We start from the raw sequence: 26,861 nt of genomic DNA, 5'->3' as shown, positions 1-26,861 counted from the left end.
TGGTTGGCCACTGTGTGAACAGAGTGCTGGACTAGACGGACCCTTGGTTGGATCCAGCATGGCGTTTCTTATGTTCTTATGCCATAGGAAGCCTCCATGCTCATGACCAGCTCAGCGGCCTGCCTTTCATACAACTTCAGATCATTACAAGGCTCTGCCATGGGAGAGGTGAACTCTTCACACTTTACGGGTGTTTTAACCTTTATTGGGCTTTATCTCTGATTGCTACTTTATTACTATTATTTCCCCCCGAACCCCCTTTGGGAATTTTAAGCAAGAAGGCAGGCTGCTTTTCTTGTTGTTACATATAGATCCCACCTCTTTTCCTCTTGCAAAGAACCCAAAGTGGCTTACACGATCTTCCTCTCCATTTTATCCTCACAACGACCCTGTGAGGTAGGTTAGGCTGAGAGTCAATGACTGGCCCAAAGTCACCCAGTGAGCTTCCATGGCCAAGTAGGGACTAGAATCTGGATCTCTCGAGTTTCAGTCCTATACCTGCAAGTCATGATAACATTTTATGTACCTGCTGAAGTGAATTGTAGGCCACGGAAACTTTTGCCGTAATAAACCGGTTTGTGTTTAAGCTGTCACGTGGCTCTTTTTAGATTTTGCTGCAACAGACATATCATTAGGGTGACCATATTTGGGAAACCAAAAAAGAGGACACCTAGTGTGTGTGGGGGGAAGCAGCTTTCTGAGTCCTGCAGAAAGTATGTTATTCCCCCGCCACCTTAAAGAACCCGATTGGAGTGGAGGAGGGGAAAGGATTTCATTCTGCACCACCACCATCCACTCCAATTGGGGCCTTTTCTATAATGTCCACGAATGACCCACTTTCCCCTTTAAGACCTCAATTGGAGCTCGGGGTGGGAGAATGATGTGCCTCAAGAAAGCATGTCATTCCCTCCTGCCATGCTAATGGCAGCCTTAAAGGGGAAGGTGTGTCATTCCAGGACATTATTGAAAATTATAGAAAATCCCCCCCTGACACCATGGAAAGAACAAAAACCAGGACAAATCCGGGGAAATCCTGACAGTTGGTCACCCTACATATCATAGCTCCTGCTTCTTTGGAAATCAATGCATTGATGAAGATGGGGATGGTTGTGAATGTATCCATGTCAAACTGGATGAGGCTGGAAGGAAGTGAGTGATCGCCTGGGCAGCAGGGGGATCGCAAGAGGTGACCAAGCTCAAGGAGGCCAGAGTGCATCATTTGCCCATGAGGCTGAGGCTATGAAAGCAGATGATTCTCTTCCAATCATTCACTGGCTAAATGAAATGAAACAGGGCACAGAAGATGGGGCTGCAAGTTTACTGGCCACTTTTCGGATGACCTCTTAGGCCGTTTCACTTGGAACGACGAAGCTGTCCAAGGAAGAGGTGGGACAGGAGAAACTCCTAAGTCTGCGTTGCTCCAGGACAAACTTTAGTAAAAGAGTATGTTTGTCTACACTGGCAATTGAGGGCTTTTCCCTGCGGGCGCCAGAACATGGAGCATTGCTGGCTACACTGAGTGGTGAGTCTCAGCATCAGTCACATCACAGCACATATGACTAGGCATGGCATTTAATGGTATATGATGAAGCATCTGTGTCTACTGTTTAGAACAGTTCTATTAGGAAAAACATTGTTTATTTAAATTGCGTTTAGCTGTTTACATTCCATAACCTCTAGGTGGCACTGTGGTATAGCGGCATAGCACAAATACACAAGAAGAAATACAGCTTTCTTTCACTTTCACAATTAATTGCCACACTTTCCCTGCTCTTAAAAAAACAAAAAAAACAAAAAAAAACAAAAGTGCTCTTTAGACACAGAAGCAAACCTGGGGGGGAGGGGTGGTCATCATGCCATCTGAAGAACCCACAAACAACCTGAGTAGGGAGTGATGAGCATACACTCAGCACCTCTTCTAGAAAACCCTTTACTGTGCTTATTACCCAAGGATTCTCAAACAAGTGCTGCTTGCTCATCCCTGGCTGTTGGCTGCTTGGCCACTGTGTGAACAGAGTGCTGGACTAGATGGGCCCTTGGTCTGATTCAGCATCAGGGCTCTTCTTATGTTCTTATGGCTCAGAGTGGCTTACAACTGCTTAAAAACATCCACGCCCACCCCTGTAAAAACCAATTTTATTATAAGGAGGCCTGGGGAAATATCAATTTCCCTGGAATGGCTCTGGGCCAAAATATAGGGCCGCTACACTTCTGTATTTGGGACAGCAGCAAATGAGGCTCTTGGACTACCACATCCATGTGCTGTTTGTGTCCAGGCGCCTGTAGCTGGCTAGACAGCACAAAGTCATTTGGTCTGATTAACCAGGGTGTGTCAAAGGCTTCTTATGCCTAAGCATCAGCGTGTATAGATTTGGGGGATTTCTCCTGGCATAGCTGTACCTCTCCTGTTCCCTAGGGCAGAGAGAGAGAGAGAGAGAGAGAGAACCTTCTTGCTAACCTGTTTAGCAAGACTCCCTGCCCAACAGTGATGGAAACCTCCTTGGGATGGTTGTTCATCTATCTCCCTCTGCCTCCTCCATCACCACCTCTCAAAACCTTTTCCTGTTAGAAGCAAATAGACAAGCAGCAGCAGCAGCAAGAAACTCAGGTAGCTCTAGGTGGCCATTTATGGATCGCCAAAGGAGTATACACTGATTGGCATAAAAGGTGCATTTTCCAATTTATAGGTGTAGGTGCAAATGTAGGAATAATAATGGGTATAATTTCAACAGGAAAGCAGTACGTTTCCCCATAGTGAGCAAGGCTGTGACCCGTGGGCCTTGCTCCATCTGCTGCCCAGGTGCTGCTAATACCACGGTTGGGCAACACGCTGGCCCCTGCTGGGCTCTCCCTGCTGAGGGTCCTTTACCTTGAAACTGAACTTGGACTGGGCGGCCCTCCCAATCAGTGCCACCCAGACGAATTTGGGGACCCAGAGCAATGGAATTGGGGGGGCTGTCACACATGCCCACACATAATAAATGCTTGTCGCCGCCCCCCCCCCCCCAGCTATGCAAGGGCCCATGGCAAATTTCTTCCTTTCCTCCACCCCCCCTGGCAGGGCTGCAATAGAGGACACTCCTCTGGCTGCCTTTCAAATAGAAGTCTGTCCTCTGTCAAAGAGGGCACCTGGCCAGCCTAGGACCCCCCCCCCCCCTTCAGTGCCAAGAGGCAGCAATGACAGCAGGGGAGGGAAATATTACAGCCTTGAGAAGCTTCGACAGCCGGCTGGCCTCATCCTTGCATTTCTTTCTCCCTGAACCTGGTCTTTGGGAAGGTCTGGAGACTTCAGAGGGTCTGTGGTGCAGCAGCTTTCGGTTCCGTGATGCTGAGTTCAGCAAGAGCTACTGCCAGGCTTGGACAGACGGACTTGGCCGGGGGTGGGGTGGGGTGGGGCTGCTCAGTTCTGGACTCTCCCCTGCACCCAGGGCTGTTGGCTTCTATCTTTGGCCTTCGTCCTCGCTGCTGTCCCGCTTTGCTGCCCTGGGCCTCACGGGTGGGTGCCGTTAGACCTGCTGCCGTCAACGTCCCTTTGAACGCGCCCAAGAGGGGCTCTTCCCAGGGCTCCACAGCAGAACTGCCCCTCCTAGCTGTTTGTTTTGAAGTCGTTCCATCTGCCAAGGTCAGTGTGTTCCCTCTCCCCGCCCACGGGCAAGAGGTGCGGCTCTTCAAAGCCAGAGGCCTGAGCAGGGGCTGGACGGACTGGGCTGCGTGGCCCCCTTCTCCTCTTGGGCCTGTGCCACAGGGGAAGCCTCCTGGGGTCCCACCACAGCCAGCTAACAGCGGTGTGGGGGAGTAGTGTCTGCCAAGTGCTGTGAGTGTCCATCTGAGGAGAGGCCACCTTGCTGATCCCCCAGCATGTACTCTGGGGCTGGGTTTTCTGCTGCGCCATCAGACCTGCGGTGTTTTTCGTGGGCTTTCGCAGAGGCCAGGAGCCCAGCTCTTCTCTTTCCTTCCCCCTGACTGGATCCCTGCAGGCCTCTCCCTCCCAGAGTCACAGTTCTGTCCGTCATCCCATGCACCCCCCCCAGTCTCCCTCTTTTTCAGTGCCACCCACCCCCACTCAATGTCTTGTGTTGGGGACACGCAGGGGCCCCGCAGACCCACGCCCACGTGCATACGAAGGTGACCCCTGGGACTTGGCCAGCCGGTATCTTATCTCCACACTGACGACCAACAACTTGATGTCTTGGAGAGGTGGTCCGCGAGCGCCTTGCTGGGTCCTTCAGCAGGTGGGAAGGCTTTCATCGGAACAGATTCAGCTCTGAGGTCCTCAAGGAGGCTGCTGCAGCCCTCAGGTGGGTGGCGAAGGAGGCCACGCCAAGGCGTCATTGGCAGGTTCGGGAGAAACGGGGGCGGGGGCTTGAGCGGCAAGCGGTGTCGAGGTCAAAGAATGAGGGGCAGGGGAAGAGAAGAAGCTGCCCTGCCTCCTTACCTGCTCAGTGCATCCAAGTGAGCCTGGAGTCACTGCACAGGTATCCCCGGGCAGCCTTGCAGAGTCCACCAGCCGTTACACGTAGCCGGTCAGGTTGTAAGCGCTGAACTCGGTCTTAGTCTTTGGAGAGGGAGCAGCTGCTGGGGGACTCCTGCTCATCGCAGCTCGAGTGTGGTACGGGCTGTAGTAGGTGGCTTGTGGGTCCCGGGGTGGGCAGGAGGCACAAAGGATGAAGCCCCCGATGAGGGAGACCAGGGAGGAGAATATGCCCAGGTACAAGGCGTCCCCAATCTCAAACTTCATGCTGTCTGGGACGACGGGGTCGTAGAAGTCACGCAGCACCGCGTGGAGGTTCCACACGACGGGGATGAAGCAGAGCAGCCCCCCCAGGATGAAGGCCGCCCCCCCAATCACAGCCACCCTGTCCTTGGCCGGGGAGCCCTGGGAGAAGATGGTGCACCTCATGCCCACCACGCAGATGGCCGAGGCCAGCAGGGAGACCGCCACGGACGTGGACATGAGCGCCTGGGCCACCTGCAGGTCGGTGGGCAGGCCCAGCAGGGAGCTGTAGACGTCGCACTGGGTGATGCCCGTGCTGTAGGAGGCGCACTCCATCCACAGGCCTTTGGAGAAGCCCACCGCCGTGACGATGCTGGAGCCAATGTAGGAGCCGGTCCGCCAGGTGGGCAGCAGCATGGCCACCAAGGCCCCCAGTAGGCCCAGCAGGCCCAGCAGGTAGCCCACAAGCTGCAGGCCGACCGAGGCCATGCCCTCTCCCCAGGGCCTTCTCTTGCCTCCTGCTCTCTGGCCTATGGCTTGCACCTCCTTGTTGGTCTCACCGGCTCTTTTCTCAAGGAGTGGCCTCCTCCTCCGTCCCGCAGCTGGTGCAGACGGCCCTCCCAGGTCCTGCCTGTTGGTCCTTGTGTAGGCTGGAGCAAGAGGGAGAAAAGGTTATCTGGGAGAGAGGAAGCCAGGCCGGCTTAATGATTGACCAGTGGCTTCTGAAAAATGCCAGGTGCACTTTTGCCCTCCACCCCCGCTGCCCCATTATCTGTGTAAGTTGCACTTCAAAACGGTAGGAAACCCACCAGTGATGATAAAAGGTGGAGAGAAATACAGCCATCTCTGTTCCTTTGAACAAGAAGTGATGCAAAACCCCCGGGAGAGGACTGGGATGGGTGTTGACTCACGGAATCATCCCCTTCCCACTTTGTACTGGGGTCAGCGCCTGACAACTGCTGGGGGGGGGGCAGAGGGGTGGGTGGATTGGGCAGCTGGAGTGGGCCATGCTCTTGATGAACCCAAGCCAGACCGTGATTGGGGTGGTCCTTCCTTGGTTCTTCCTGGCTCTTTTCCCTCCAGGATGGAGGAGGAGGAATCCCTCTGAACGGCATGCACACAATTCGTGCCACATTGAGTTTGGCCCTTGGGTACAGATTTCAGGAAAGCTGGAAGTTAACATATTGGTCTCCAGACAACAGAAGCATGACTTTTCATGGCGGTGGAGAAATGCAGGTGTCATGAAGACATTCTTGGGTGTCTGATTTGGCCAACGCTGTTGCTTTCGGTACCAACCAGACGTGGTGGCCTGGCTTCTCCTCCTCCTCAAGCAAGTTATGGCAAGTGTCTGAATTGGGGCTTCTAGTGGTTCCAGCCAGGATCCCTTGTAAGATGTCTCTCTTCCTTCTCTCCTCTCCTCTCCCTTCCCCCCCTCCATGTTTCCTTGCCCATCTCTTCAGGTCTGGGGTTTGGTCCTTGAACAACAGGGAACAGCCACAGTTTTATTCCCCTCTCTTCTATCTCCCTCCTCTTCTTCCCTGTTGAGCAGGCTCCTGTGGGAGCAGTAAGTGGCCCCCGCCAGAGATCTGGATTCTGATGTTAGCCACACTGTCCCTGGTGGTCTCTCCTCACCCCCAGTCTGAAGGGAGCCACCAGTAGCACTGTCCTAAGAGCCTATGCTGAGCCCTGCTGGATCAGGCCATGGTGGTCCTTTGAGCTCAGACTCCTGCCCACCCACCCCAGGACAGTGGACAGCAAGATGCCTCCAGGAAACCCACAAGCAGCAGCAGCATGTGAAGACAAAAGGCCTCCCAGTCACACACCCCTAGCATCTGATAGTCTGAGGCAGCTGCCTCTAAACACGGAGGATCCATTCTTATCTATCACGGCTAATGAAGACTTAAGACGTGCCCTGCTGGGACAGATTTGCAGGCCCAGTTGCTCCAGTATCTGAGAGTGGCCAGCCGACAGCCCCAATGGGAAGCCCACAGGTAGTGCTTGAAGGCAGCCTTCCTCCTCCTCCTCCTCCTCCTCCTCCTCCTCTATTGACTGGTACTCAATGGTACCCTGCTTCTGAACATGGAGGCTCTATCTAGCCACAATGCCTATCAGCCATGGAACCACTTCATCCTCCTCCATCATTAATTCCTTTCTAAAGGCCTCTAAGGCAGGCAGGCCGTCTGCACACCTTGCGCTCTTGTTCCCTCTCACGGCCGGCTTGATTCTCCCCTCAGGTGCCAGAAGGAGGCCCAGAAGCCGAGTAGGCGGAAGAAGGGCTATTTCTGGAGCGTCCTTTGAAAGGCCTCTGTGAAACCTTGCCCAGGCAGCTGGCAGCCAGGTCAGAAACAAGTCGGTCAGGTTCCCCACTCACTTTCAGTTCAGGGCATGATGCAGGGGAGTCCAGGGCAAGGCAGAGGGATCTGGGAAGGGACAAAGAAGTGGGAGGCACATGGCACACCATGGGATGCTTACCGTGGTAGCCCCAGAGTTGCAGCTTCTTGGCTGTGCGGAGGAGCCTTGACTGATGTGGGTCGGATATCGATAAGCCGTGGATGAGGTCCCTTCTGGGAGCAGGGGGGAGGGGTGCGGAGGGCTGGGCCCGAGGGTGACGGGCTTTCTGATTGTTCACTGCAGCTTTGCCAAATCCATCCGCAAATCGTTGCTTGGGTCAGAGGCTTAGTCCAGATCAGAATTAAACCCTTTAAGGGCTATAAAAGATTGAGGAGCCCGGGTGCCTTTCCCCTGGCACCCCCTCCCCCTTGATTACATGTCTTTTAGCGGCACTGAACACCGCCGGGCTGGGAAGAAGGAGGAGGAAGGGGTGCGTGTAGACGGCTCCATCTAGAGTCTTTGGGAAACGGAAGGTGAATGAACAACAGCCCCTGATCTCTTGGGGAGATGCTCCTTAGGGATATTCATTTGCCAGTGCTAGAAGGTTTGCTCATGAAAAGACCTCGCATGGCCTTGTGTATGTGTGCTTGTTTGATGTGTGTGTGTGTGTGTGTGTGTGTGTGTGTGTGTGTGTGTGTGTGTGTGTATCAAAAACAAGGTGTAAGTTTGCTTCAAGGGTGGCAAACTGTCCAGCCTTTGGGGCTAACATCCAAGTTCCATAATATTTGTGGCATGCTCAGCAGCAGCCCTCTGCTCACAGAGAGATGCAACTTGTTCCTGTAGGGCAGTGAGTCTGTCAACAGCTGCCAGCCATCCTAGCAAAACTGAGTAGAGGAGGATGCGTGGCTCAGGGGTGGAGTTCCTGCTTTGCTTGCAGAAGGTCCTTGGTTCAATCCCTGACAGCTTCTCCAGGAACAATCCTGCCTGAAAACCTGGAGAATCATCACCGGTCAGTGTCAACAACATAAGAACACAAGTGCCATGCTGGATCAGACCGAGGGTCCATCTAGTCCATCACTCTGTTCACACAGGCCCCATTCAGAAGACACCTTAAACCATGGCTTTAGCCATGGTGGTTAAGCCAGAAAGCCAGGCTGTGTTCAGAAGACACCTTAAACCATGGCTTTAACCATGGTCAATAAAGCAAAATGTCTTATTCACCATGGCTAAAGCTGTCTTAAGGTGTCTTCTGAATGGACCCACAGTGGCAAACCCGCTGTCGACCAGAGACCCATCGTGCAACAGCACCCTCCCACCCATGTTCCCCAGCAACTGGGCTGGATTGAGCAAGGGGGTTCTGACCCAGTATAAGGCAGCTTCCTCTGCTCCTATCTTGAGTATATCTCTGAGTATTAGATGATGGGTGACCAACAGGAGGTTGGACCCATGGCCCTCTTGTCCTGGCTCAGTGTCAGCTGAGTTCTAGGTCTAGACCAGGCCCCACATTTTAAGAAAGGAGGAAACCAAAGTGGAGATGATTCAGAGAACAGCAAAGAGGAAAAACAAGGTGGAATGTAGGGTCAGCACTGGGTCTAAAGGAGCCCTCGATGGTGTCTTGATGACTTCCTAGTGACGGAGGGGTGGGAGTACCAAAGGGCAGCTGGGGAAGGAACAGCATGGCTGAAAACAGGGCAACTCTGCAGTCCAGTTCTTACACAACCCAGGATAGGAAAGAGAAATCCTGGGAGAGGCAGTTGCAGCCGCTGCGAACGACTTCTCAGGTATTGGGAATGAAACCCACAGCGATGGCTGGCGCAGCCTGGTTGAGCTCTCTTTTGACAGTTCTGGACCATACATAATAAAAGGAAAGGAAAGAAAAAGATGAGGCTGGATGCCGAGAAAGGCTGCGGGAAGCAAGCAGGCCCCCAGCAATGCCGGACGGGCCTTTTTCTTGCTAATGAAACAAGAACCCTGCAAAATAAATCTGGTTTGTGCAGCAGGAACAGCAGCAGCTGACTCAGACAGCAGCCGCTTCCTATTGGAACAACGGTCCCGAGACATGAGGTGATGTCACCCCGCAGAGGATCATTCCGTGGGCTTGCAGTTCCCTGGTCCTGTGAGCAGGTGTGTCATCTTAAGACTGCGTCCGTCAGCGTTTTCGCCATGACGGGAGGTTGCATGTGGGCTGCTCCCGTCCCAGAAATTGCTTCAGTCGGTACTTCTACGAGCATCCCTACCTCACCAATGGACAGTTTGGCATCTATCATGTTGCTGGAGCTAAATAGTAGAACTGTCGGATATTTGGGTGGGTAGCTGTGCTTTGGCTCTCGTGGTGTTTCTCTTTAGTGCTGGCGTAGCTTCGGGATGTGACTTCACAGGACAGGCAGGCAGAGTTGGGTGTGTGTGTCAGGGGCAAGGAGGCTGCTGGCATTCACAGTGTACTAGACAGAGGGAGGTATGATGGCAGGAGAGGAACAAGCCCTTGCAGGGGAAGGCAAGTGAGCCGTTTCACAGTTGCTGCTTCTTCCAGTCCTTTTCCCACTCCGGGGCAGCTTGGTAATTATGTCAACTAGCCCATAAATCTGGTTCTTTGAAAGATGGTGGCCACCCAAGACTTCCATCACGGAGAATGATGGCAGGAGTGCTTGGAGTGCTCCAGGGTGCTTGGAGGCTATCAATGGCTACTAGCTCTGATGGTTGTGTGCTACCTACAGTATTCAAGGCAATAAGCCTGTGTGCACCGGTTGCTGGGGAACATGGGTGGGAGGGTGCTGTTGCACCATGTCCTGCCTTCTTGGTCCCTGGCCGATGGCTGGTTGGCCCCTGTGTGAACAGAGTGCTGGACTAGATGGACCCTTGGTCTGATCCAGCATCAGGAACCACCTTCTCTCAGGCACGTTGGGTTTCGCTGCCACCAGGACCTTTAAGGCTCAAGCCTAATCTTTTAGTCCATCCTCTCTCTGTGAGGACACACAGACTTTATAACCTTGTAACTCTTCCTTTATTACCTCCTTATGTAGCCAAGAGCAGCAGGTGTACGATTTTATACACAAAGAAAGCTTTATTAATTACAGTTAATAAGTTGTTGTTGGATAATAAACCATTCTTCAATGGCTTTATCAGTGCAGGTTCTCTCATACATAATACTCCAAAATCACTCTCTCAATCACTACAGACTTCCAAGTTCTCAGTCCTAAAATCCTAACTCTGATCTAAACCCTCGTACTTGCTTTCTCTTCCCCTCCTTATTGTTTTATTATGGTTTTATTAGAATGTAAGCCTATGCGGCAGGGTCTCGCTATTTACTGTTTTACTCTGTACAGCATCATGTACATTGATGGTGCTATGTAAATAAATAAATAATAATAATAATAATAATAATAATAATAATAATAATAATAATAGATGAGGTTTTAAAAGTACCATTGCCCTACCCGATTGACAGGATTTTATGGGGCTCCAGATGACACTGACTTCCACTTATAACCCTGTCATGTTTCCACACCACTTCTTCCATCTTTTATCTAACCACAGATAATACCTGAAGAAGGAAAAGCTAGAACAGCTGAACAACACCTCTGGATTTGTAGGGCTAGCAGCCCTCTGTCTGGAAGTATTGGAAACAAATTCCTACATTCAAAACATGCTCAGAGGCACCCTGCTCTTTAATTCTATGTGTCTCTGCTTAAGTTATCAAAAGTTTTTGTTGCTTTTAGTATGATGATGTGCTTTTTATTATCTTCATTTTTTGTTGGATCGTTATTGCTTTCAATACATTTTTATTGTTCTTAGACCTTGAAAAGGCGGGCATAAATAGTGATGGGCGGATGGATAGGTGTGGATTTGAGCAAAGCTGCTGCAGCGCCGTAGAAGATATGCAGCTGTAGGCAATCTTTCTCCAAAGATGCCTGCTGTTGTGGGATGAGATGGCCCTTAGCTTCCACTCAGCGCTTGGATCCTGGAGCATTTAAGGCCCTGGGAAGGAGCCGGTCTGGGAAACGCACCCTGGGCCTCCTCAGGAGTGACACGGCAACCTTTTCCTGTCACTTTGACATGAGCCAGGGCTGGGACTGCGGCTGCTGCTGCCAATGAAACAGAGATGAGACCACAAGGCAGTGTGTGTTGCCACCACCTTCCTTGGCCAAGGTCCCAGCTGACAAAAGCCCTCCCCCTGCCCCAACAAGCTCTTGAAGAGCGCAAGTGTGAAATGTCCTCTTCAAACCTCTTCTTCGGAAGGCTACTCTTCAGCTGGCACGGCTCATGGGATGCAAAATCTGACAGGCCAGGAGACAGGAGAGCCACCTTGAGACCGCCAGGCCTGCCTGCTCTGTGTCGCCTCCTGGCATGCCAACTGCACCAGCCTTGAGCTACAGCGTGTCCACGTCCTGCCCAGGGCCAAAAGCACTTTGGACTTTTCTGCAGCTAGGAAGGGGGTTGCAGGCCACAGGACAAAGGCCAGCCGTTTCTAGCCTGGACTCTTCTGTGCGCTTGTTCTATCCCAAAAGGGAGTTCTTCTAAGCATGTGCAGAATGCTGTCACTCAGACTCCTTCCCCCATCTGTGTGTTTTCACCACCACCACAGCGCCCACTTTGCCCAAGAGATGTGGAAGTTAGCTGCCATCCCTGGATGTGAATATAGGAAGCAGATTGCAGCCCAAAGAGCATCTGCAACATTGATTCCTGCATTGAGCAGGGGGTTGGACTTGATGGCCTTATAGGCCCCTTCCAACTCTACTATTCTATGATTCTATCTTGCTCCAGAGTACAATCATCCCTCTCCGCCCCCTGCACAAACCCTGCACCTTGTAAATGGTGAATATGCTGCAAAGCAAAAGCCTGGTGGACCACAGAAACCTCCTGAGCACGCACGCACGCACGCACACCCACACACCTCCAAGTCAGGTGGCGGCGGCAGAAACTTTCCAGGCTGTGCAGGTATTCAAGGACTGGCAGCTCCTCCGTGGCCTTCGGGGCGGGGCGGGGGGGTTTGTTATTTTAAGACTCCTGTTCCAAATGAGAAGCAAATGGGAGAAAGTGACAGCCTGCAAATGGAGGGAGGGGGGAGGGAGGGGGAGACAAATTATGCCATGCCAGTGCTTGTCCACGGAGGAAAGAATGTTTAGACAGGTTCGCTGTGATCTTCCTTCATTTCTCTTATGTCCAAGCCATTGTGGAGCATCCATGGAGCAAACGCCACTGTTTGCTTGGCATCCTGATGATGTTGTGTGTGGGGTGATACTCCAGGATAGGTTCCCCCCCCCTCCCCAGCCAGATTTATCCCCCCTTCGGGCTCCATGAGCTGCACCATTCATAAACGAGAAACACTCCTAAAACAAAAGAGGCATAAAAACACCACAGAACATCAGTGAGTAGCACCACAAACAAATATCCACAAAGGATGAGAGGCATACTTCTTGAAAGGTGTATTTTAGATAAGAAGGTTTTTAACTTGCATGTGAAGGCACAGAGAGAGAGAGAGAGAGAGAGAGAGAGAGAGAGAGAGAGAGAGAGAGAGAGAGAGAGAAGCAGCTTGGGTCAGGGGAGTTGAATTTCTCAGGAGAAGATGCCCTCAAAAGTTCTGGGATCAAATTGGCCCAGTTAGGGCTGAAGAGTCTGGTGTTGCCTCCTTGTTTCCCCGAGGAAGAACCCTGCGTCAGCAGCAAGAGTAGCTCGCCCAGCCTTTGGATTTGTTTGGGCCAGCCTGCTGTGGCTCAGGTTGGGGCTGCAGAAGCTCTGGGCTGCATGCCACCTCTCTGCATCCATAGCCCAAATCCCCATGGTGTTGCGGCTCCATTTTCAGTCCACAGCTGCTGGTGTGAGTGGTCTCAGCTGAACCTCTTCCACCATGCATCCGGCCATGCCCCAGGGGAGCAACTGGGGACAACTGGACCCCATGCAGCTGCCAGGCAGAAGGTGATCTTTGGGGACCACCAGGCCAAGGTGGGGTCAAACATTCAAGATGGCCGCTTGATTCGCCCTGCAATCATATCCCCAGGAATGACGGTGTGTGAAGATAAGCAGCCAGGTCATAGCATCAAAACAGAGGAGAAATACTACCGTTGGACTTCCACTTTATTTATTTATTTATTTATTTATTTATTTATTTATTTATTATACCGCCCAATAGCTGAAGCTCCAACACTGACCATTTATGTATCTTAAAGCTTTCCTTTCTCTTTTCTTTCTGAAAAACTCTCACTTGGGCTAGATGAGACCCTGCCCCCCACCCCCCATAGGTAGGGTGACCATATGGAAAGGAGGACAGGGCTCCTGTATCTTTAACAGTTGTATTGAAAAGGGAATTTCAGCAAGTATATTGTTATGCATGCAGCACCTAGTGAAATTCCCTCTTCATCACAATAGTTAAAGTTGCAGGAGCCCTGCCCTCTTTTGTATCTTGTCACTCTAGAATAGCTCTTGCAGCTTGAATCCTTGTGATGAAGAGGGAATTTCACCAGGTGCTGCAGGCATACAAATGACACCTGTTGAAATTCCCTTTTCTAAACAACTGTTAAAGTAGGGTGACCCTATGAAAAGGAGGACAGGGCTCCTGTATCTTTAACAGTTGCATAGAAAAGGGAATTTCAGCAGGTGTCACTTGTATATATGGAGAACCTGGTGAAATTTCCTCTTCATCACAACAGTTAAAGCTGCAGGTGCCCTGCCCTCTTTTAAATCTGGTCACTCTAGTATCGCTCCTGCAGCTTTAACTGCTGTGATGAAGAGGAAATTTCACCAGGTGTGACATGCATACAAATGACACCTGCTGAAATTCCCTTTTCTATACAACTGTTAAAGATACAGGAGCCCTTTCCTCCATTTCATATGGTCACCCTACCATAGGGCATTGGCCCAGCCTGGCTCCTTCTCTAGCGGCCCTCCCTCCCACCTCCTCATTATCCCCACTGATGGTTTCTCTCTCTCCCCCATCTTTTCCCACCCTCGCCCCCCTGGAGCGTTTCTCACAAATGGTGCCAGACTTTTCCCTCCTGTGTTTGGCTTTGTCACCCGAGCCCGTGAAGTTCCTCAGCCCCCCACGGAGCGGCCTGTTGATTCAACTGGGACGCATTTCACAGCTCCGGCTGCCCCCCACCCCCACTCCACCGGCCCTAGACTCCAAGCTGGCGTTCCTGAGAGGGCTATAAAGCTCACCCAGGAGGGAGCGATGCCTAGAGGGGCTCCAGCCATGGGAGAGGCCACTGCCCGGAGGGGCTCGCTCTCTGGTTCTCAGCCCCTGAGATGGAGGAGCCACATCCACAGCCCGAGGGGACAAGGAGGAAGGTAGGGAGAGAGAAAAGCTTGTGGCCTTGGGCTCCTTCCAAAGCTGGAGGGGAGGGGAGGGGCAAGCCAGGACCCAACATTTGGATGCTTTGAGCATCCAGGAGAGACATGAGAGCACTGCCTTGTGGTTGCCCACGCAACGAAAGCGCATCAGTATCGGGAAGAGACTTTTCTGGCATTTGGGGAGGCAAACCCCCCCCCCACGTTCCTTCAGAGCCGCGTGAGCAGAACCCCGTTGCTGAGGTCCCTCTGCCCTGGCCTGATGCTGCTGGCTGAAGCCAAGGGGGCTTCCTGTTGCTACACGTCTGTGGCTGTTGGGTGGGAGGAAGGCTGGCTGCAGGGGAGCGGAGGGTTCCAGCATTTGTGCCTGTTTCTTCATGGACGGGGCCTGGAAGAGTCAAAGGGCGATCTGCGTGCGGGGTGGTGGACAGGAAGGCCCTGTCCAACTTGGGCTCACAGAGTCTACCCTTCTCCCTTTCAGCCACAGACCTGCTCCAGTGTGGAGGCCGTGGCTGTCCACTCCCCCGGAGGACACCAAAGAGGCCGAGCAACGCACAGGTCCTGTAAGTGCAGCTCCCCCACCTCCACCCCGCCATAACAGCAGGGAGGTCCCCCGGGCAAGGCTCCTTCTCTCCGATGGGACAGCCAGAGAAAGGCAGGGAGGGGTCCTGCAGCCCCACGAGGGGGTGGGGTGGGGGTAAAGGTGCCATGGTTGGCCACATTCCGCCTCGCTGCTACCTGCAGGCCTGGCCCAGGTTTGGAGGGGAAGTGGCGAGCTCCCGTTTTGCTGCCCAGTTGCAGGGGGTGCGGGGAGATTTTCTGCCTTTCTCGAGTCCTGTGCTGTGGCGGTGCCAGGCAGACAGGGCTGAAAGGGCGGCTTGTTCCCCTGCGATGCTAGCAGCATTCCTCGAGGGGTTAGTGGGATTTGGCACATGGGTGGCTAGAGCCCTGCTTCTGGAGCTGATCCTCTTCTGAGCTGCAGGGTGGGAAAGGCTGGCTTCCAGGCGGTCTGGGCCTCTCGGGCCTTCTTTTTCCGAAATGAGCACAGGGGCTGGTGGTGGGGTGGGGGGTGGGCAGGAGGCCTTTTCCGCGGGCAGCCTTCTGCTCAGTTTCATCGTCGGGGCGGGCGGCTGCGGTCTTCGCCGGTGACCAAGCACAGAAGCTGCCTACAGGGGACTCCAAAGAGCATCTTTTGATCTCACAAGTTCAGTTGATCTCTGGGGCAGTTGGCCTTAACTGGCAGCAAGAGTGAAACTGCCAGAACAGCAGCAAGCGCGGGGAGGGGGGAGGAGGGGGAGCGAGGAACATATTTGTGTGTGTGTGTATGTGTGTGGCGGGGTGGTGGTGGTGAGAGAAGGAGAAAGAGCAGAGCTTCCTTCAGATAGAATTCCTATTCCTCCACCCCCTCCCCACAACAATGCACACTATTGCCACGAAGCACACAGTTTCTATGTCTCTCCCTGCTATTCCACGCTTGACAACAGTTTCTGCATTCCGGATACCTTACAGCAAAGTAACAACAAGAAAACTGTTTGCCAACTCTGGTTTTGTTTTTTTGTTTTTGTTTTATTAAGCCATACTCTGCGCACGAGCACTTTTCCATTTTAAACGCACTTAAATCGTGGCCCCATGGGAATAAAATCGAGTTTGCTTCTGGAGCCTCGATGGTAAACAAACACACCTGGGAATAAACAGGTGTAGAAAAAGATAACATAAAAATAATAAAACAAGCATTTCTGCTCAAGTCTGTCCCCAGCTGGTGGCGGCTTCTTCTTCTTCTTCTTTTTCTTTTTCTTCTTCTACTTCTTCTTCTTCTTTTTCTTCTTTTTCTTCTTCTTCTTTTTCTTCTTCTTTTTCTTTTTCTTCTTTTTCTTTTTCTTTTTCTTTTTCTTCTTTTTCTTCTTCTTTTTCTTTTTCTTTTTCTTCTTCTACTTCTTCTTTTTCTTCTTCTTCTTCTTTTTCTTTTTCTCCTTTTTCTTCTTCTTCTTCTTCTTCTTCTTCTTCTTCTTCTTTATCTTCTTCTTTTTCTTTTTCTTTTTCTTCTTCTACTTCTTCTTTTTCTTTTTCTTCTTTTTCTTCTTCTACTTCTTTTTCTTTTTCTTCTTCTTCTTCTTCTTCTTCTTCTTCTTCTTCTTCTTCTTTTTAACAAAATAAAAAACAAATCAGTGCTGCAGGTGGGTGTATGGTGGGAGGGGCGCAGGGTATCGGTGCCAGCCCAGGTGGGAAGGCAGTGCCTGTTCATCACTGTGGTCATCAACTGGGGCTCTCTTGTTGGTCCTTTGGGACCCCCGGGACTTATTTATTTCTATCCTGTCTCCCCCCCACCTAATATAGAGACTCAAGGCAGCTTTACAAAATTCAAACATATACAGTTAAAACATATAAATAGAAGTATACAAAAGTTAAAAATATAATTCAGCCAGCTGTAATATTAAAACATTTTTTTAAAAAAAAACTGGAAATGACAAGACAAAATCCAGCGCGTTAACAGTGCTCCAGCCTGTTCCTGAAGCCCTGCAGGAACAACAACAACAGAAGTTTTTGCCTGCTTACAGAAACACAGCAATGAGGGAGGGAGTCTGGCCTGCGTGGGAAGGGAGTTGCAAGGCCTTGGAGCAGCCACCGAGAAGGCCCTCTGCCGTATTCCCACTAGGCATGACTGTGATGAGTGATGGTGGGAGAAGGTCTACTCTGGCTGGGCTACTGGTTGTTCCCCAAGGCAGCCCTCAATGCAAACCAGGAGGCTTTTGGCTTCTCTCTCTCCAGTGCTACTTCTGCCTTGAAGCTCCAGCCCCTGGGGAAAGAGGCGCTGCCCACTGACACAACACCAGGGTCTCTTGCCGGTGGCTGGCTGGGCTGGGCCACTGGGCCACCAATCCCCTCTCAGGCTGACCCCCCCTCCCTGCTTCCCTGGCGTGATTGGGCCCACTTGGCCATGAGCCCACATGGGCAGGGTCTTCTCCCAGGGCTTCCCCAGCTGCAGAGAACAGCATGTCTTAGTCTGGAACTGGGCACATCCTACCTCGGCAGCGCCTGCACGTCCGTGTTCCTCCCTCGTCCCCTTGTGATGGATGGAAACGCTGGCTGCAACCAAATGCCTCTTCTTTCTTCCCTCCCCAGGCTCAGGACGGAGGGGGATGCAGGACCAGCAAGGCGCTCTCAGCCTTTCGGCACCCCGTCAGGTGGGTGCATCACTAACCCCGGAGCTGCACTTTGTGGGAACATGCGTGGGTCTCCCCACTACATTCTACGCTCCCCATCCCCGCTGACTTCTTGACATCAGCTATGGCTGACTTGAGGGTCATCCCTAACCCTGATTCAGCCCTGGGATCCCAACCCCCCATGTCACTGCCCACAACCCCCTTCCCCCCCCCCCCCCCGTACACCTGCACTGTCTGCCAGGCAGAGAGATGGGCCTCCCTGTGACTGTTCGCTTGGGGAAAGGAAGACCCGGCCTGGCTCAGCCATCTCTTCTCCTCTCCCACAGGCTGTGCTGGCCCAAATCCAGATCCTTTGACTATCTGTATGCTGAGGGCAAGAAGCTGCTGGAGAACTTCCCCGTGCAGGCCACTATCCACTTCTACGACGACTCGGAGGAGTCAGGTAGCGACAGTCAGGAGGAGGAGGAAGACCAGAACCCTGGAGTAGCTTCGTTGCCCCAGGCGAAAGATCCAGACTCCGGGATGCTACAACCCTGACTTAAGTCCACCCAACCACCCACACCCACACATTGATAGATCTGGGGCATTTCGTGTCCCCGAGAGACTGCGCTGGTGCAGGAGAGGGGGGGCACGGTTACGCCAAGCACAGGCTCCTGGTTTCATGGCAAGGCAAATGCCACTACCCTCATGGATAAGGAGCGTCTGCCTCCCCATCCTCCTGCAGCATGTCCTGGGGGGCCCACCTGCACCTGGAACTGCAGAGCAAGAGTGCCATAAAGGGGGCTGAGAGTGCTGACCTTCTCTTGGGAGGTAGCGGTTGCCAAGGCTGAGCAAGGCACTCAGCCCAAGCCCCCAAACAGGAGCTATCCTCCTTCCTGCACCGTGGGAAGGATAGTGGGAACCAGGGGGTTGCAGTAGCCCCTCAGCTGCAGCAAGGGGTTCTCCAGGTGCTGCTGGCCTTTCTTTTGGTTACCTGAACATGGGTGGAGTTTGACTTCAACGAGTGTTGGCTCTCATCACCGGTTAGCAAGCTCCAACTAGCAGAGAGAGTGAAACTTTTTTTAAAAAAGACACAACTGATGCTCTTCATCGCAACCTGCCACCTCTCTCCTCTTCCCCATAAAGCTCCTCTGCCAACAAGGGGTTGCTTCTGTCCCCCCAAACCCATTTGATTGACTCACAGCAGCATGTCAAAAACACTGCAATGGTGCCATCTGGTGGTGGCTTGAGGCAAGATGTCCCCTGTCTCCTAAAATCCTCTTATGGGCTGAGAGACAAGTGCTACAAGATGATGATGAAGATGATGATATTTATTTGTATTCTGCCTTTTCCCCAATACTGGGACTCAAGGCGGGTTAATGTAATTTGTAAGCCGCCGTGAGAGCCTTTTTTGGCTGAATGGCGGCATAAAAATCCTTAAATAAATAAAATAAAATAAATAATTTTTGTGTTGAATACTTTCAGGGTGATTTCCCTTTCCATAATGTAATGGGCACTGTAATTCTTTTGTACAAATGTACAGAAGAGACAGACCATTTCTGTCTGTCTCTTCTGCCAAGACGCTTGTTCATGCACTGGTTATTTCTCGGTTGGACTACTGCAACCTTCTTCTCTCTGGCCTTCCTTCTTCTCACATCAGTCCGTTGGTTTCTGTCCACCATGCTGTCGCTAAGATCATCTTCTTGGCTCACTGCTCTGACCATGTTACTCCACTTCTGAAATCTCTCCATTGGCTTCCAATTCACTTCAGAATCCAATATAAACTTCTCTTGTTGACCTTCAAAGCTTTTCACGGTCTAGCTCCGCCCTATCTCTCCTCTCTCATCTCACACTATCGCCCCACTCGTGCTCTTCGCTCCTCTGATGCCATGTTTCTCACCTGCCCAAGGGTCTCTACTTCCCTTGCTCGGCTTCGTCCATTCTCTTCTGCTGCCCCTTACGCCTGGAATGCTCTCCCAGAACATCTGAGATCTACAAGTTCAATCTCAGCTTTTAAAGCTCAGCTAAAAACTTTTCTTTTCCCTAAAGCTTTTAAAACTTGATGTTACTCGGACTTTAGACTGTTAGTTATACTGTTAGTTTTTCCCTACCCTGTGCCTGTTTACCCTACCCAGTGCCTGTTTGCATTCTCTCCCCCTCCTTATTGCTTTACTATGACTTTATTAGAATGTAAGCCTATGCGGCAGGGTCTTGCTATTTACTGTTTTACTCTGTACAGCACTATGTACATTGATGGTGCTATATAAATAAATAAATAATAATAATAATATTAATAATAATAATAACATTCAGGTCTATAATGTCCAACACCTTCCATGCATTTGATGATGTGAGCTTTTGGCTACAGCTACTCCGGCCATTCTCAATTTGCTCATCTCTAAGGTGTCACACTTTCCACCTTTGTCTTTACCCACATTTCTCATCTGGTTTATTTGCAAACATATTTGTTTGCATCAAATGGGTGGCAAGGAAAGAAGTGGCTACGGCTACTGTTCTCCATGCACTGGCAACCTCCCTTCCTGGATTATTTCAAGCATATGACAACAAGGCTGTGTCACTGTCAACTGCAGTAGTTGCCAGTCAGTTTCTGTCAAAGTGTTGGTGCTGACCTTGAAAGCCCTAAATGGCTTATGTCCCATATACCTGACGGAGCGCCTCCTTCCATATATTTCTGCCCAGTTATTAAGATCATCTTCAGAGGCTCTTTAGCACAATCTACAATGGTGTAACAGATGGCTACCATGGACAGAGCCTCCGCTGTAGTTGCCCCCATCTGTGGAATGCCCTTCCTAGAGAGATCTACCTGGCATCTTCTATGTTTACATTTAAATACCAGATTAAGAGCTTCCTTTTTAAGCAGGCATTTCATCTTTAATCTGTTGCTTGACTATTAATTTTACTGTTGGCTCTTCAAAGTTTTTAATTTTTTTAACATATTTTAATGTTTAATATTGTTTTATTTTGATACATTTATTTTTGTATGGTTTTTTTGTTACTTTGTTACTGTCATTTGGTTTTATGACTGTAAACTGCCCCGAGGGCATTTACTAGTTGGGTGATATGCAACTCTAATAACTAAATTAACACAAATAAATAAATGTAAAGTGATGCAGACTGGGGCAAAGAATCCCAACTTCACATATATGCTGATGGGGTCTGAACTGGCAGTGACTGACTAGTAATGGGATCTTGGGCTTCGGGTCCATAGCTTGAAGAAAATGTCAAGACAGCCACTGGGGAAAAGGCCTATGCTGGGTTGGGCATATTTAGGAAAAGAATTGAAGATAAAACTGCCAATATCACAATGCCTTTATACAAATCTATCTCCTTTCAAGCCCTCCTCCTTGTAGAGGGGGGAAATAACCATTCTCAGGCATCCTTCTCTAATGGCTGGGTTCACACAACATGCAAAGCTATACTCAAGGTTGTGTGTGGGTTTATTTATTTATTTATTACATTTTTATACCACCCAATAGCTGAAGATCTCTGGGCGGTTGTTGTTGAAACATGGGTTGTTGTGTTGTGTGAAGCCAGCTGGACTAAGAATGTAGGAACATGAGACGAGCCATGCTGGATCAGGCCAAAGATCCATCTAGTCCAGCATTCTGTTCACACTAACCACAAACAACCCACATTTCACAAGTGGGTCCTCTTCAGTTTTGTTCATGGTTAACAAACCATGGATTATCAGCATGGCTGGGTTCACACAATGCAACAACCCACAGTCAAGGTTGAGTCATCTTGTGTGCACCCGGCCATTGTTTTCCAGGAAAGCCCAGAAGCGGTGAGGATGGGCAAAGATATGAGCAGAGCATCCCTACCCAACCCCAACCCCTGCACTACAACCCCCAGAAGGCCTTGCTGTAAAGGAGCCGATTTAACCGCTCCCGCCCCTCTCCCTTTCCAAGGTTGGACAAGAGGGTCGGCGAGGCCCGCCCCTCCTCCTTATTGGCGTCTGCGATTGGGTGGGAAACGAGAGGGTGTGATTGGGCAGGACGCGCGTCTCGGCCACGCCCTTTGGCTCCCCCCTACAGGCGGCGGCGGCGGCGGCGGCTGGGCTGTCCTGGGCTTGGGCTGGTTTTGGCGCTGCCCGGCGCGGGTCCTTCGAGGGGCGGATTCACGTGAGCCGTTCTACTCGCGAGGCGCCTGGACGACAGACCTGAAGCCAGGGTGAGGGGCGCAGGGCAGGGCAGGGCAGGCGCCGTCGGGCTGCCCCAAGTGCTCTCCGGGAGCGGCCAGCGCAGGACGCGGCGCCTCTAGCGCTCCCCGACGGGTCCGTCGAGGCTCCCCGCGCCTCCGCTCTCGGTCCCCCTCCCCGACCCCCCTCCGGGCGCGCAGAATCTCTCCAGCGCGGGCGGGAGCGACGGGATGCCCGGGGATTCCTCCCGGCGGCCGCCGACTGCTGGGCGCTCCGCGGAAATCCTGCGCGCCGCGCGGCGAGAGACGCGCCTCCTCTCCGGCTTTCTTCCTCCCGGCTCTCGGAAACGGGTGCTCCCTAGTCCGGGGGCTGCCCGCTCGCCCGCGCACCCTGCTGCCGCCTTCGCGGCCGGTGGGTACCACATTCCTGCATGTGGAGCGGGTGACGTCAGCAGCATCCCCATCGCTGCATCCCTCACGCCTCTTCTCTGTTGCCATGGCAACCTCCTCCAGCTACGGGGATGGTGTATTTATAGAGGGAAAGCGCTCCTTTGGCGGGGGGGGGGAGGGAGGGAGGGGGCCGCGGGGCCTGGGCCCACCGAGAATTAACCCGTTGGTGCGGCTGTGGGCTTCTCCGTTAGCACAAAGCGCACAGTTGATACGGTGCTCACATCTCTCTCTCTCTGAATGCAGAAGTGGTTGTATGACGGTATGTGTGTCTGTGCCTGGAAGCTCCCTCATCCTGCGAGATGGTCGTGTCACTGACATCATTCCTTGTCATATGGTCTGTTTTTCTGCTGGTTTGGGGGTGCCTCCCACTCCCAGCCACCCCTCTCTCTCTCGCCGGTTGCCAGCTGCCCTTTTCATTCACAGCATGAAATATTACTCATGTTTATGGTGGCGCTGAAAGACTCCTACCTTGCTGTGTGCAAACCGGGCTGGCTTGGCACACCCGGGGAAGGGGGGTGGGTGTTCCTGCTTTTTTGGGAAATTGCCTCTAGCTTACAAGGTCCTGAACAGCTGGACCCCTCCACACTTGACCGATGGAGATGCAGGGAAGCCGAGTGAGGGGGGTTGTGTGTGGTGATTGTGTATGTGAACGGAAGCGTCTGTAGAAGAGGACCTGTTTAGCATTGAAAACCAACATTGTGAAATATTGCAAACGATGGGGGCGGGGGAATGGAGGGGTTGAGAAGCTGCTCCTTTGGCAGCATGAAAGCTAGAATTCCAGCGTGAAAAGCAGCGTTCTAGACAGAGAAAACAGAGTTTTCGGCATTTCGAGAGCAGATCTTCCATAAGAATATGGGGGGTTGTCACTTGAAGTGGGTGTTTCCAGTTTTGAAGAGTTGGGAGCTTGCAGGGGTGTTGTTTTGAATTCCTTCAGACAAGAGGGACAATTGCTGAGCTGGCAGGTGGAGGCCTGGGGGAACGGGGGGTGGGGGCTCCTGAGAACCTTGCTGGGGTGTGTGGGGGGTGAGGTGGGGTGATGAAGAGGAACAGGGGACCATCTTTGGTGGCTTCGGTATCTGACTGACTTGTTCTTTTCCCAACAGATGGGTAAGACCCTCAAGTGATCAGGTGAAGACGTAACATGGCGAGTAAGTTCTCTCCCCCCACCGCATCCCCAAAGATTTAGGGGATGGGTTTCTTTCCCCTTTAAGGATGAAGATGGAAATAAGAGCAATCAAGGCAGGATGAGAATCAGGAAGCAAGCAGGAGTCAAGGGCCACCTTAATCTACTGCATTTCAGAACTCCCCAGCTTGCAGGCAAGAAAGGCAGATCCTTGGAGCCCAGCTACAGGCAAATGCATTAGAGAAAGTCTGGGAAATAGTTAATGCCGTGAATCAGTTTCACTCCATTGACTGGGCTTGATATGGAATATCTTCCCCCCGCATGTATAAGCATGGGAATGGCTTATCTAAGCCTGAGCCTCTTTGCAACTAGATTAAGAGTGGAGTGGGGTGGGGTGAGTGCTGGAATTGGGTAGAGTTTAGCAGAGAGCCAGGCCCTTGAAGCTTTGGACTCTGCTACCCACCACTGAGATGGCCCTGGTCTGAAGCAGCTCCTTCAGGGAGGCACACGGGCCTGCCTTTGCAGCGTTGTGCTTCTGCGTTTCAGCCTTCCTGGCCGCTCAGAATGCCCACACGGTGTTGAAACGCTTCCCTCGAGCCAACGGCTTTCTGGAGGAGATCCGTCAGGGCACCATTGAGCAGGAGTGCGTGGAGGAGATCTGCAGCTATGAGGAGGTCAAGGAGGTCTTTGAGAACAAGGAGAAGACGGTAGGTGGCTCGCGGGGGAAGTGGGGCAGGTGTGTGTGGGGGGGGGGTGAAGGCAGAGCGGCACCTGTGTGTGTCTCTGGGTGGGTCTTCCCTCCCTGCCCTGAGACTACAGCTCATCTTTGTTAGACTATTCCTCCCCTCACCCCTAAGAAGGCTCTGGTGCAACTCTTTAACTGGGTGGGTGGTTCAGCCGCTGATGCTGCAGCGGCCTGGGATTGGAGAGTCCCAGGGCTGAGTTTAGGTTCTGGGGGCAAGTCTTTGTGCGTGCTTGAGTGTGTGGAACAATATAGTTCATTTCATCGTCAACATCTTTTATTATATATAGTTCAACAATATAGTTGAACACTATGTAATCAATTGATCAATAGATACAGTTAAATATATAGTTGAACAATGTAGTTGATTCATGGTCAATGTCTTTTATTGTGTATAATCTTTATTATGTATAAAAGTGCCTGATATGGACAAGTCACTGTACAAGAATAGAAAGACGAGTTCTTGCCCATATAATGTGAAAGGAGGGCTGGAGAGGAACTGGAAAGTTTGCACAAGCGGGGAAATTAAGAAAGAGTTAAATGATTGTGTTGGGTTCAGTTGTTTGGCTTCCTTATATCACTTTTCAAAGACCCAAAGTGTTGAGGGGAAATATAGATAGGTTTGTGTGTGTATGTGTGTGTTTGGGCAAGGAGATGTTACCATTTCTGGCTGGGCTTGTCTCATGAAAGAGCCTCGTGTGGCGCAGAGCGGTAAAGCAGCAGTTTCTGCAGCCGAAACTCTCCCCACGGCCTGAGTTCGATCCCAGCAGAAGCTGGTTCTCAGGCAGCCGGCTCAGGTCGACTCAGCCTTCCATCCTCCCAAGGTCGGTAAAATGAGTACCCAGTTAGCTGGGGGAAAGGTAATAATGGCCGGGGAAGGCAACGGCAAACCACCCCGCTATAAGGCCTGCCAAGAAAATGCCAGCGAAAGCTGGCATCCCTCCAAGAGTCAGTAATGACTCAGTGCTTGCACGAGAGGTTCCTTTCCTCCTTTCCTTCCCTTGTCTCATGAAATGGATAGACCTTCACGGGACTTGTTTGGCTGCTTGGCGTTGGCCAGAATCCTTAGTGCCTGCTTACCTGCCCCCCATAATGCACGGCAGGAGGCCATGGGCCTGCTGGGAAGGTAGGCATTGTCTGACAGGGATGTCTTTTCATCCCCCCACAGATGGAGTTTTGGAAAGGTTACGCCTACTCCGTCAAGGACCCTTCAGACGGCACCGGCCGCTCAGACGCCATGTACGTGGTAGTGCCCCTGCTGGGCGTAGCTCTACTGATCATCATTGCCCTCTTCATCATTTGGCGGTGCCAGCTGCAGAAGGCCACCCGCCACCGCCCCTCTTATGCCCAGAATCGCTACCTGGCCAGCCGAGCAGGACGCAGCCTGCCCAGAGTGATGGTGTACCGCGAGGCGTCACACAGCCAAGGTGAAGCCCACTGCCAGCGGGACTCCGGCAGCAGAGGGGGGGGGTGACGGCCGATGGGGCCAGGGCTCCGCCGGCCAGGCAGAACGGACCCTCCATCCCCCTGATCACTCAGCTTCGGCCCTGGCCAGACTGTCCAGTGCCACCCCGCCCCCTTCCTACGAGGAGGTGACTGGGCAGCCCGACAGCAGCAGCAGTGAAGAGGCCGGCATGTCCTACAGTGACCCGCCGCCCAAGTATGAGGAGATAGTGGCTGCCGTTCCTGTCCCTGGGAAATAGTCCTCCGGGTGCTGCTTTCCCGCTTTCCTCTCGGCCAGACGGGGCCATCACGGAGAAGCCTTATTTTCCACGCTCCCGAAAGCTCCAGCAATCGCTGCGAAGGCCCTTCCTTTCTCCTGCGGGAGATACGGCAGAGACGCCCAAGGCTCAAGCATCAGGTGGTCCCCTCTTCTCTTTGTAGGATGTCGTAGAAAGTACGGGCAGACTGGGGGCCCAGGAACTCCCTCAGTCTCCCTCCCCTGAGACCTCTGTGGGGAAGGCCTTTGCCTTTGAGCTGACCATGTGGAGGGGGCTTTGTGCTGCTCTCCAGCAGAGGAGGGGCTGTGCCTCTCTGCCCCACGCACGTGCCCCAAGAGGCAGTAGAGGCTGGAGGCTTCGTGAGCTAGGGGTCCTCATTGTGACTGATCTCCATCATTTGAACCTGGTGCTGGGGCATCGGTGCAGGGGGGCTTTGCAGCAGCTGAGAGCCACCCCCTCCCCCCATAAATTCCTGCCTTGGCTTCTTTGTGTGGTGGGAAGGTGCTGCTGTCCACTGCTGGCATGTGTCTGTCCTGAGAAAATGCCCACTGCTCTGTACCTGCTCAGCGCTGCATGTGCCGCCCATTTCCCCTTTCCTTCCGCACTGCTTTGCCAACCAGGGGAGGGGAAAGAAAGACACGCCCCTCCTTTCGCTGTACCTGTGGAATGCTTCCTCTGGCCGTCCACACAGGCACACCTATGTAGCTGTGCGCTCGCTCGCTCGCGCGCTCGCTCGACCTCCTTCCATCCCTCCAAAGAAAACTTCCACCCTCTTGGCAGTGGCCCAAAGGGAAAACGATAATTGCACCCACAATTCCTTTTGTCTTGTTGGTCGCCACTGTCCGACATGTCGGCTGTGCAACCCTACACTGGAAGGCTGTGGCTGAGTGTGATGACAGTTTAGCACTTTTCTGTCTCTTTCAGTTTGCTGGATGAGGCCAGGGTCTCCTCTTTCCCCCTTGTTGTTTAGGAAGGGTGTCTCCCCCCCTCCCTTCCATGTTCTGGAAATGCATCCGTGCACATTCCGGGCCTTCCTGCTGTTCCCAGTGGACCCCTCTGGTGCTTGGGCTCCCCTCATTGAGGGCATGTGAGGGTGGACGCTTGTAGCAATGCCCTAAGCCGCTTGCCAGGTATTCTTGCGATTGAACTCCTTGGCTCCCAGGGTGGACTGTGTTCCTTGAAGAAGGGGGCACTCACCTGA

The 26,861-nt window shown here is 52.3% G+C and overlaps 2 protein-coding genes across 2 annotated transcripts; one reads left to right on the top strand and one right to left on the bottom strand.

Annotated features, from left to right (window-relative positions):
- Window positions 1-953: 953 nt before the first annotated feature.
- On the bottom strand, window positions 954-5,357 carry CLDN2 (claudin 2). The gene has a single exon (XM_063141848.1). The coding sequence runs from the start codon at window positions 5,201-5,203 to the stop codon at window positions 4,511-4,513; it is 693 nt and encodes a 230-aa protein (XP_062997918.1). The 5' UTR covers window positions 5,204-5,357; the 3' UTR covers window positions 954-4,510.
- A 17,823-nt stretch (window positions 5,358-23,180) lies between these two features.
- On the top strand, window positions 23,181-25,725 carry PRRG3 (proline rich and Gla domain 3). The gene is given in 4 exon segments (XM_063141699.1): window positions 23,181-23,222; window positions 23,744-23,904; window positions 25,108-25,406; window positions 25,408-25,725. Coding segments are annotated over 4 exon segments (702 nt in total). The 5' UTR covers window positions 23,181-23,215; the 3' UTR covers window positions 25,643-25,725.
- Window positions 25,726-26,861: the final 1,136 nt, after the last annotated feature.

This window comes from Elgaria multicarinata, chromosome 15, assembly GCF_023053635.1.
Source record: "Elgaria multicarinata webbii isolate HBS135686 ecotype San Diego chromosome 15, rElgMul1.1.pri, whole genome shotgun sequence".
NCBI lineage: Eukaryota > Metazoa > Chordata > Lepidosauria > Squamata > Anguidae > Elgaria > Elgaria multicarinata.
This window is presented reverse-complemented; position numbering and strand designations above follow the sequence as displayed.